The 10,905-nt window shown below is 30.7% G+C and overlaps 3 protein-coding genes across 4 annotated transcripts; 2 read left to right on the top strand and 1 right to left on the bottom strand.

Moving 5' to 3' along the window:
• Nucleotides 1-22: 22 nt before the first annotated feature.
• On the top strand, nucleotides 23-2,304 carry LOC126859273 (uncharacterized). The gene is made up of 4 exons (XM_050610389.1): nucleotides 23-582; nucleotides 840-1,247; nucleotides 1,331-1,515; nucleotides 1,942-2,304. The coding sequence occupies exons 1-4, from the start codon at nucleotides 394-396 to the stop codon at nucleotides 2,225-2,227; spliced, it is 1,068 nt and encodes a 355-aa protein (XP_050466346.1). The 5' UTR covers nucleotides 23-393; the 3' UTR covers nucleotides 2,228-2,304.
• Nucleotides 2,305-2,548: 244 nt separating this feature from the next.
• Nucleotides 2,549-4,584, top strand: LOC126859290 (protein C1orf43 homolog). Its single transcript, XM_050610420.1, has 4 exons — nucleotides 2,549-3,048; nucleotides 3,135-3,291; nucleotides 3,348-3,567; nucleotides 3,707-4,584. The coding sequence occupies exons 1-4, from the start codon at nucleotides 2,890-2,892 to the stop codon at nucleotides 3,897-3,899; spliced, it is 729 nt and encodes a 242-aa protein (XP_050466377.1). The 5' UTR covers nucleotides 2,549-2,889; the 3' UTR covers nucleotides 3,900-4,584.
• Nucleotides 4,585-4,607: 23 nt separating this feature from the next.
• Nucleotides 4,608-9,696, bottom strand: LOC126859226 (focadhesin). 2 transcript variants are annotated; one of them, XM_050610280.1, is made up of 10 exons: nucleotides 9,627-9,682; nucleotides 9,392-9,528; nucleotides 9,246-9,311; nucleotides 9,011-9,165; nucleotides 8,721-8,909; nucleotides 8,063-8,511; nucleotides 7,006-7,887; nucleotides 5,606-6,896; nucleotides 5,185-5,512; nucleotides 4,608-4,895 (listed from the first exon to the last, which is right to left on the bottom strand). In XM_050610280.1, the coding sequence occupies exons 2-10, from the start codon at nucleotides 9,443-9,445 to the stop codon at nucleotides 4,737-4,739; spliced, it is 3,573 nt and encodes a 1,190-aa protein (XP_050466237.1). In that variant the 5' UTR covers nucleotides 9,446-9,528; nucleotides 9,627-9,682; the 3' UTR covers nucleotides 4,608-4,736. The 2 variants fall into 2 exon arrangements, with proteins under 2 accessions (XP_050466237.1, XP_050466238.1); XM_050610281.1 differs by lacking the exon at nucleotides 9,246-9,311 and having other exon boundaries at nucleotides 9,392-9,696.
• Between the last annotated feature and the right edge of the window lie 1,209 nt (nucleotides 9,697-10,905).

The raw sequence follows: 10,905 nt of genomic DNA, 5'->3' as shown, positions 1-10,905 counted from the left end.
GCGGTAATCCGTTTAGCGAGATGAGATAAAATCTATTCTAAATATTCACAAGCATAATCAAATGTACGTGAAGAATCCACAAAAATGGCGCGTTGATCTATACGATATTCTAAATATATTACATATTCTAAATTGTTATTATTTTATATGTAATTTTATATCTATCTCTTCATCTATAGTTTTTCATTAGTTTGCTATGCGTTTGTAGTCCAATATATATAAATTGCATATAATATAACTGTATATTTAATATATTAATATGCAACTATTAGATATATCAATTCTGGTTCAAAAATTTATTAATAAGAGGTGTTGAGATAAGTATCTCTTGAAAAAATTTATTGTGAAATATATTTAAAAAAAAGAAGAGTCCACGTGTGTTACTGATCTGCAATGTCAAACGAAACATGTGCGAGACAATGCAACATAAGCGAATTAATGCGAGAAGATACGGATTCGGAAGTCTTTTTTCAAAAGTACACTTTATCAGAAGAGACCACAGCGAGACTCGAATCTATCAGAGATATGATGAAGGATAATATTGCCCAGGCAAATCCTCTGTGGAAAGTGATAGCAAGAGAGGTTAGAATTGCGTTTGATTTAATCTTCAATAAGATCTTAATGTTTCTTAGATATGCATCTTTTTATGAATTATGGTTTAAGAGAGAATGTTGGAAATGTGGTGCAAAATATTTAGATCGAAAAATTTTTTCTTCTGTGTGAGATTGATATAATTATTTTGTATATAATAAATTAGATTACATTAAATTATTTATAGATATAGATAATATATAGCATATAGATAATTAAATACATTATATGTAAACTATTTAATTTAGAATAAAGAAGAAATATGTTCAGAAAGTGAAAACAGCGATAACGATGATGAATCAAATCATAATGAATCGCAGATGATACATGATCAATTAGTGCTACCATCTACTCAATTTTACTTTACGCAAACTGAGAGAACATTTATAGAATCTGAAAAATCTGTTACTGTATCACCACAAAGATGTGATATTTTAGAGTCTGCTTGTGAGAGTTTAGAACGAAATAATGGCAGACTAGACTTTGCTCAATTAGAAAATTTGTCCAATGAAGATCTTATTCCAATGGTAAATGAGATGGCAAAAAAATTAAGTCCAAAGGGTATTTATAATCTGTGTACATCGTTAAACAATATGACTATTGAACAGAGAATAAAATATCTCAATATATTGTGCACACATTTGTTGCTGCCAAAGGTATCAAATGGCATATTACTGAATATACCTATCTGCTGTATTCTTTCCTCATAAGTTAATTATGCTTTATATTGTGGTCACAGATAATTGAACTTGAGGAGCCATCTCGTTTATTGTCATCTGCAATTGTAGAATGCATTAAAAACTTTCCTGATGAGATTCAGCAGTTTATATTTGTTCCTCTTCTCAATGCTGAGTTGAAAGATACAATGTTGATCATTACTATTGTAAACACATTTGATCTGCAAAAGAAAATAGTTCTTTTAGAGTATGTTTTATAATTATTTTATACACACACATAATAGATTGATAATAATTATTCTTCTAAAAGAATTTTTAAGCTGAAATTAATATATTCTATTATACATTACTTATTTCTCAGACTCACATAATATATTTTCAAATTATATCTTAATAACATCTTAATATCTTTGAAAAATATTAATATTAATATTAAATTTTTTTATTATAATGAAACTTATTATTCAAATATCCAAACAATCTATTTAATTTAATAATATTAAAATTAATTTTTACAAACTTTTTGTGACGATTTATTTTTAAAAAACTCTAAAATTATTTAATTTATATAAATATAAAACACATACATTATTCTGTTTTATTTAAAAAATGCTGAACTATTTTATAAAAGAATAATTTGAGTTAAAAAAACTAATGATTGTTTTTTTTGCAGAGAGTTTCTTACATATGTCAAGGAGTTAAAGCCATGGCACTTATCTATATTGCAAAATTTCTTATCTGTAAGACTGGATCATAATATGGTCGACAAAATTACAAAATTATTTTCGGGAAAAGCGCTTTATTATTCTAAAGATAAAACTTTTAGTAAACTTATATTATCATTTTTAAAAATGAATACAGAACTGTCACAAGAACAGAAAAATGTAATGGCCGAAGTCGTTGCTGTCAATGAAACATTATTCAGAAAACCCATGGAAAATATCTTAAAAAATATGTAGATCATTAAGTAATATTTAAAAAAAAATTAATAATTAAAAAAATGGATTATTGATTAAAATTTCTTCTAATTAACAAAGTTACTTAAGGTGGCTAAAGATTTTTTTTATTATTTAAAATCTTATTTTTATAGCTTTAAAATGTATTTCTAGATTTTTATCGATTAAGAAGATAGATGAATTCATAAAAAGGCATTAATTATTAATAATAATTTTATCAAACTTTTTCCTCTTCTAACTTGGAAATATATATATACATATACATATATATATATATATATATATATATATATATATATATAATGTATATGTATATATATTTCCAAGTTAGAAGAGGAAAAAGTTTGATAAAATTATTATTAATAATTAATGCCTTTTTATGAATTCATCTATCTTCTTAATTGATAAAAATCTAGAAATACATTTATATATATACATATATAAAATGAGTATTATTTGACATTTCACCCGCACTTCCAGCAAGATGCGCGCGAAATCAATGACTGTGCGCTGATCAGCTGATTGGAGATTACATTCGAAAATTCGAATTAATCTTATTGTTAGTCTTACTTTGTTTCAATGCAATACATAATTTTTTCCTAAAGATTAGTGCTTGTTAATAATTATTATTGATAGAGGTAGATCACCTCGATTGTCGTGCAAAAATGACAGAGGAATTATCTGGTGTAACCATAGTGATATTTATAGCAGCGGGCGTCTTGACAATATTGTTGCTATTCGTCTTCGCGAAACGACAAATTATGAGATTTGCTCTAAGATCTCGTCGAGGTCCTCATATCCCTATAGGACACGATGCAAAAAAAGTATATATTCCATATGATATAATACTTAATAGAGGTTAAGCCCTGAGGTTATATGCCACTATATTATTATTCAATAAATGTTTTAGTCCTTGAAAAAGGAAATAGAGAGGAGAATTGAAGTAATACCTAGGATCCAATATGAACCGCAACTCATCAGTGATCCTAGATATATTTTAACTCCAGGGGGTCAAGTTCCACCACATTATTATAGATTGAAAGCAGTTGATGATGTTAAAACCTTAGGTAAGTTATCATTGCATTGTTGTATTAATGCTACTTTATATCATGTGTGTTTGCAGAGGCAGAGATTACAAAATATGACAACTGTTTGAAAAGACATCCCTCAGAGAATCTAAGAGCGTATTTGCTCACTACACTTGCCACTCCATTGAATGGAAGCGGTCAGCGTTTAATACATCAGTTCTGTGATTTGTACGAACATGCGAGACACGATCCTACTGAATTCGGGGATGAGGAGTATCAAGTGTACACTCGTTTATTTCTAAAGTTGATGGATGCGTAAGTATAATTCATGTTTACTTATTGTTTAGCTTTGCGACAAAAAATATCGAGCTCTAACAATCAATATTTTAAACATTGCTGAAAAGAAAAAAATATAATTTTAGATATTATTCAAAGTTTTTTTAAAATTATTTAGGGCGCGTTTATTAAAATCATATTCGAGCAGTAGAAAGTCTAGTCCTAGTCGTACACCAATCAAAAAGAACGTGGAGACAAAGAGAAATATTTTGGAACCGCGAATGCGTCCACCAGAAGAACAAATTCTAACTGGCTCGAGACCTAATACTTTAACAGTAATGACATTAGACAATAGCGAAACGTCCGTGTAGCATTATGAGTGCCGTCACATACAACATATGTGACGAGGAAATTGTAGATATATATGATATTGAAATATTTTGTACAACACTATGTGCAAATGAAACATCCAATTTAGTTAGGGAAATTATTAAAATGCATTTTTATTTTTATGATAAGTAAAAGCCTAAGGTCTTCACATTCTATTCAAGATGAGTATCAGTATTTAATAATTCTAATATTTTATAGACAATGAATATTTTCTTTCCCCATGTTGTTTACTATTTTTATGTATATAAATTTATATTTATACATAATATTATTTATAAAAATAAGTCTTATATAAAAGATTTTCAGATTTTTTTGAATAGATATTGCCTGTAAAATTGCTCTTTTGACAAGTACTGATGTATATAACAACAGTATAGAAGTAATCGAATTAGAAAATTAATCTTAATAAAATTCAAGAAAATGTATAAAATAATTAAGATAATAGAAAGTTGTCTTTTCTTTTGAATGTTTGTATATTTTTCAGCAATGACGAATTAACATATTTTTTTCTACATATTACTGTTTAAATGTAAAAATGTTTAACTAACGAATTGGATATTAATTATGATGTAAAAAGATAAATCTAAGTATCTGTGTATCAACCTATTAGAATTTGTCGTAATTATTATATTTTATTAGCAATAAAACATAGATATTTAAATAAAATTATCAAGAATATAGATCAAGAGTATAGATTATTTGTTACAGTTATAGGATTTAATATTATTAATGAAATGTAAGACTGAGTAATAAGTAAATCAATTCAATATGAAATCTTTTTTTTATATAAAAATATTTTATATATATACATTTTTTCTTTAATTAAATATGGGGATATAAGTTTTGACTGACAAATAGTTTGTCCACTGTAAATTATAGTCTTCTTCATGCCTTAATAAGATTAATGCACTTTGAAACGCAGATATATACACATCAGGTACGGAACTGGTCCTCATGTGATTCAGCCATTTCATAATCTAAATAAAATATCAATACGATTTTATATATATATATATATATATATATATATATATATATATATCATATATATTTATGTATTATATACATGTATTGTCCGTTTTCACATACGACGAAAACTTTTTGACGATTATAATATGTAAACATAACATTTTTTTAGCTGATAAATATATAACATATAATCTAATATAATCTAATATAATCTAATATTATAGTAAATATAATATAATATTAAAAATCTCTTCGTAATTTATAAAATATTTTATATAAATATTTATGCACACATACCTGACAAGATACAGACTTCCATATTTGTCGGTCAATAAGCACAGAAATGGCCTGTGGGAACATTCTTATCCTCTCATCTTGCGAACTAGCTAACAATTCTCTTTTCGGCAATAGGCAATCCATGCCAGATAAACAGATGATTGAGACAAATAAGATATCACAATAAAAAATTATATTGTTTTTTTCATATGATTCCTCCACTATAAGTGCGTTAATGTGATTCATAAAATCCAAAATCCAATTTTTTTGGGATCCAAAGTCACAAGATTTCAATAATCTCAAATTAGTTTGTACTCTTTGTATATTTTCCAACAAAAATTTTTGCATTCTGTAAAAAGAAAAAAAAAATGCTTTTGTTGAACAATAATCCCTGACTGGAAATTAAATCTATTATATAATTGTTATAATTATTAATATTTACTCAGGATTAGATGCAGCCATATCGATAGGTTCATTTAGCCAAATGAGTGGTGAGTTGATAGAATTGAGTTTCCTGAACGATATTTCAGCTCTAATAGTAATGGCGTTCCTCAGTTTTTTTGGCGTCACTTCGAACCAAATGCTAGGTGATGTCATTCTTTCGATGTCCTTATCCAATAATTCCATCACGGCTGCAAGATATTTCTCGAAATATTTGGATGTTAAATCGATTTTTTCTAATATTTCTTCCAACATACTAGTCAACAGCGTGCGATTTCCTATAAGTATCACGCTGCTTTTCAAAGCAGTGGCATACGAAGAGACAATATGATTGAACAAATCGACTGATGTTTCGTCATTGAGTGAGATTTTTTCAATGACATAATTGAGAGAAGTCTCAAGAAATTGTTTCAAGGAACTGGGCTGAATAGCCTGACACAGCTCGTCGAGATTCGAGTAAAGCACTAAATGTTTTTCATTTAGCAACAATTGACCAGCTTCTGATGCGGATGTGTACATCGATAAAAAACTCTCCGTGAGCAATTTTGCCGATGCAGAGATTTGACAGTGACGGCTCATGATGGACAGACTGTACTCTTTAGCCTCTTCCGATATTTGCATAGTTTCCTTCAAGAAATCCCACTTTATGTTTGGTAACGGTTTTTTATACTTGTAAGCGAATATACGCAGACATTCCACCATGGTTCTCTGATTGCTCGGATCTTCCTTGTTGCCTCGTCTCAGATATTCGCCGACAGCCCTTATTACGCTTCTTTCCGGCAAATACTTGTAGTTGGACGGTTCTCCTTGTGGCCAAGTGTATATTCGCGATCTGAAGCCGCTCAATTCATCCTCGATGTAAAAAATTAAAAGATCCCCGGCTGCCGATAAAACATTTGTATTCATCTTCTTTAACATCTGGATCCAACAAGTGCCCGGCACATATTGCAATATATTTTCAGACTTGTCAGTTTCATTAGTCGTCTTTTCTGGATAAGCGCCGGACACTATGAGATCTGACCGAAAGTCTAAGGGCAAAGTGCTTAGAGGAACTCGTTCCAAATGATAAGATCTCAAAGCCTTGAACGCCGCTTTTGCGATCCTCGTATCTTCACAAATTGCATAACTCCACAAATGCGTCACAATGTCTACGATGAATTTATCATAATCGTCGCTCGCGCGAAATGGATACGAGGGAATGTCTGCAAAGAGCTCACACAGACTCTCCAGAACCACAGTGCGTTTTTCCTTGCGCATCTTTGGCGCTAATACCTGCCAGGTGGAGTAGATGCCTGTTAAATAAAATCGTGGTCTATATAAAATCACGAAAAATTTTGGTACTTTATAAAAAATTATACAACATATTAAAAAAAAAGCATAATGTCTAAAAATATAGTGTACCTATCACCGCAAATTTGCATAGGGCAGAGATGCTGTTGAGCGCGAGTGCGCTAGCAGCACCGCCGTTTAAATCGACGCATCGGTTCAGGATTTGCGACAGCAGCGGTACAAGTTCTTCGCCGTCTTCGGGTCGATTTTCACAGATGTATTTGATCGTTTGAGCACACGTCACATCCGAATGCCAACTGTGATCGGTCTCCATAGTATCCATAAGAGCAGCGGATATAAAGCGGTAGCAGCGCGGCTCCTTTTCCAAGGCCTTCGTATAGAGTTGGATCGCGAAATATTTTAGTGGTTTTCCACTATTCAACATCGTGTCCAATGTGTGGATGACAATTGGCAAGTTCTCCTTAGACATGGCAAACTCGGGGATGGCTAACAACAGATATTTTAAGGTAGAACTGTCGTGAGATTTGGTTAACTTATGCAATAACAAAGATAGAACGTGCGACGAAAAGGAGTTGATCTCCCGCGCTATTTGTACAAGAATGTCGCAGGTTTTCTGTATAACGATAGGCTCATTGCTATACAGGAAGATTCCACACAAGATAAGTTTGCACATGTATCTCAGATCAATCGGTGCGAGTGATAAGTTTTCCAACCATGAAAGAATATTGTTTTCTAGAGAATATAGACTGCGAATGAATTCTGTATAAAACTGGATGTATCTATTGCTGTGGCTGAATGTGAGCAACATTTTGTTTGAAACAATACCATCACTATTGCCCGTTTGTTTTTGTGACATTCTAATTAATAATTCTTTTGCTTCCCCTAATGCATCAGAGCATAATAGTGATGGATAAGCCAGCCATTTTAATAAGGATGCAGCTAACGCATTTAATAATATGACACTGCACGGCATTTTGTCCACAATGATAGTACCTATGATATAAAATCGATCAAAATCAAAACTCGTGAAATTTTAATTTTAATTTTAGTAATTTTTTTAAAGAGAGATAATTATATTATTATTTTGGATTATATTATTTAAAATATATATATATATATATATATATATATATATATATATATATATGTGTTTATTAAATATACTTACATATCTGAAGAGCGTTGAGTAAATAAGCTGCAGGGCATACCAAGATTATTTCCATCATCATAGCTATTGTGACATTTCCTATACTATCATACGACCATTCGATCAGATTTAATATCGCATAAAAATTTTGCATTGGTTCATGCCCATATTCCAAAAGCTGTATTGTCAAAGATGCGATTAAAGGTATCAAAGCCGAGCAATACTCTTTATTTTCTTTCAGCAACGATACTTGTGCAAGCTCGAGCACTCGACAATTCGCATCGACGCAAGTATCTATCCGATTCGTACACAACCAGAGTAAAATCTCTGCTTGTAAATCCAAAGTGTTGCTAGATTTGATTAGAAGTTGCCACGTTTCATGCTTGCAACTTTCACATAAATCTATGGAAGGATTGCATAATATGTACATGAATACAGGTCGTAACAGCTTTATGCTTTGTTCCATCACACTGAAAGTTGAACAAATTTAGTGTATATATAAAAGTTACTTCCTTTGGTCAGAAAAATAATGGATAGAGAACATTTCATCCTTTTATTTATTATGATTCTATCAGTTATATATATAATTTTTTTTTTTTTTCTAGCTTTTAGTGGACATCCTGTAAATTTAAGGAAATTTATATTGTAAACTACTACATATATAACATAAAAAGCATACTGTTTATCATGATGCATGATGAGTTTCATTTGATTCAATACAGATCTCCAGCTGAGCTTCTCCTGATTCAGGATTGTGATAAATGGGTGCTGAGTAGGTATTTGAAGAGTATATTCGTTGCGTTTATCCTGCATTTTCCAATCCAATATCAACAATTGACTCACAGCTATAGTAATTGCTTGATAATTTCTGCAAATTTGAATCATAATAAGTATAATAATAATATGATTTGAAATAAATATCTATTAATATATATACATTGTTAATATTTTTGCTTAACATGTACATACTTTGAAGAAGACAGACATGCCATAAAACTTGCTAATGCAGATTTGACATCCCATAATCCAGTTTCAACAAGCACAATCAATGCTTGGCATGCAGATGTACTGACTATAGAATCATTGCTGTTGCATTTAGAGGAGAGCAATTTAAATTCTGCTATCTGCAAAAGAAAATTATATAAAAACAAAATAAGTATTAAATTAATCATATACAATTATTATTGAAATTAAAATTATTTACTTTTGAAATATCCTTTTCTTCTATCTCAAATTTTTTCTTAATCATATCAATCAATTTAGATATTGCCTGTAGAAAAACAATCGACTAACAATGTAGTTGTATTAAATATTAATGTATAATCAATATTTAATATTATTGATATTTACATGTGATATCAAAGTGGGGTCTCGTGATTTTAATTTATATTCGATTTCATCCATAGCGTGTGTTAGTTGTGTGTATATTGTATATTAAGCTATCAACGTTTACAAGCTTTATTCTTAATAATTGTCTGTAAAATTTTCTGTAGAAAAAATACACTCATATAAGGATACATGCGAGCTCATAAGATATAGGTTTAACGTATATTAATAAAAAAAATATTAGATCTGTCTTTCCTACGTTTTGGATAATAAACATAACCTAATTTAATCAGTGCCGCATGATGTTCACTGTCTTGTAATACTAGACGTTGGCTCTAAGAGTATTAACCAATCACAATTGACTGCTATTTAGAAAATGCGCAATTGTTGTCTGCGCATAACAATTATTCGCATGCGCAGTAGACGATATATAGTTTCACTATAAATATATTTAATATGTAAATATGTACTGTATAACAATCTCTATATATATATCTTTCTACAATATATTTATCTTTTTATTTTGATATCAGTGAATTCTCAACATCGATCAAGTGCATCTACGTCTGCGATTTCATCTGCAATCTTCTAATAATTTAGCGGTAAATTTCGTTTATATTTGTTTCAATGCAAAATAGATTCTTAAAGAATTAAAATTAAAATTATATTAATTATATTAAAATTATCTTAAATTATTATCTTCATTAAAATTATTATCTTAAAGAATTAAAAAATATTACTGTTCGAGATTGCAACGATCTCGAACTTCGCGTTTTTGTTGCCGCGCGACCGCGTCATCGCCGCGCGCGCGATGCGAGGTAGCGTTTTCTGCGACCGAGCGAAAACGCGCGGCAACAACAAACATCGTCGCCCTTCTCGAAGGATCTAAGGTAAAATTGCGACAAACAAGTCACCTAAAAACTGTCGGCGGAAATGACTAAATTTCGGGGACCTTCTGGATCCTTCGAGAAGGCGATGACAGTATAAAGGTAAGCCGCCAACCGAGCGCGGCGCATTCCGCTCAGAGTACTTTTGACGCGCGTACGCTATTCAAGCGAAATAAAGAGTCGGTCTCGTTTAGTGAAATAGACATATTTCAGTGCCGTTGTGTGACTACCGGAGTTATTCCGAGACAGACGTTTTATCGCTGTTCATCCGCCGCGTGCGAATTACAATCGTATCTCGCGTACGAACGATAAAGCAAAGATTTAAGATTCTATTCATCTTAAAATCGAGCACGTCTCGATACTCGCGGGTGTCGTCGTCCGTCGGCCGTCTCATTTCGCGCTTGTCTCTTTTGGAGCACGCTCGCTCGCTCGCTCGCTATAACTTTCGCTCTCAATTACAAATTATTATACTCAAAAAACTAATTTTTAGCGCATTTTCTAATTTTTACTGTAAGCTTTATTTTGATGACTTCATAATTTTATTATTTTTATTAGACATATTTGACATATTGAGAGGTTTTGATAAAAAAATTTAACTTATAAATATTAAAATATACATATGTATATATTTTCATATCTTTTACTCTAATC

The sequence above is a fragment of the Cataglyphis hispanica genome, chromosome 3 (genome assembly GCF_021464435.1).
Source record: "Cataglyphis hispanica isolate Lineage 1 chromosome 3, ULB_Chis1_1.0, whole genome shotgun sequence".
In the NCBI taxonomy this organism is placed as follows: domain Eukaryota; kingdom Metazoa; phylum Arthropoda; class Insecta; order Hymenoptera; family Formicidae; genus Cataglyphis; species Cataglyphis hispanica.
Note: the sequence above shows the minus strand (reverse complement) of the source record. Positions and strands in the feature narration are given on the sequence as shown.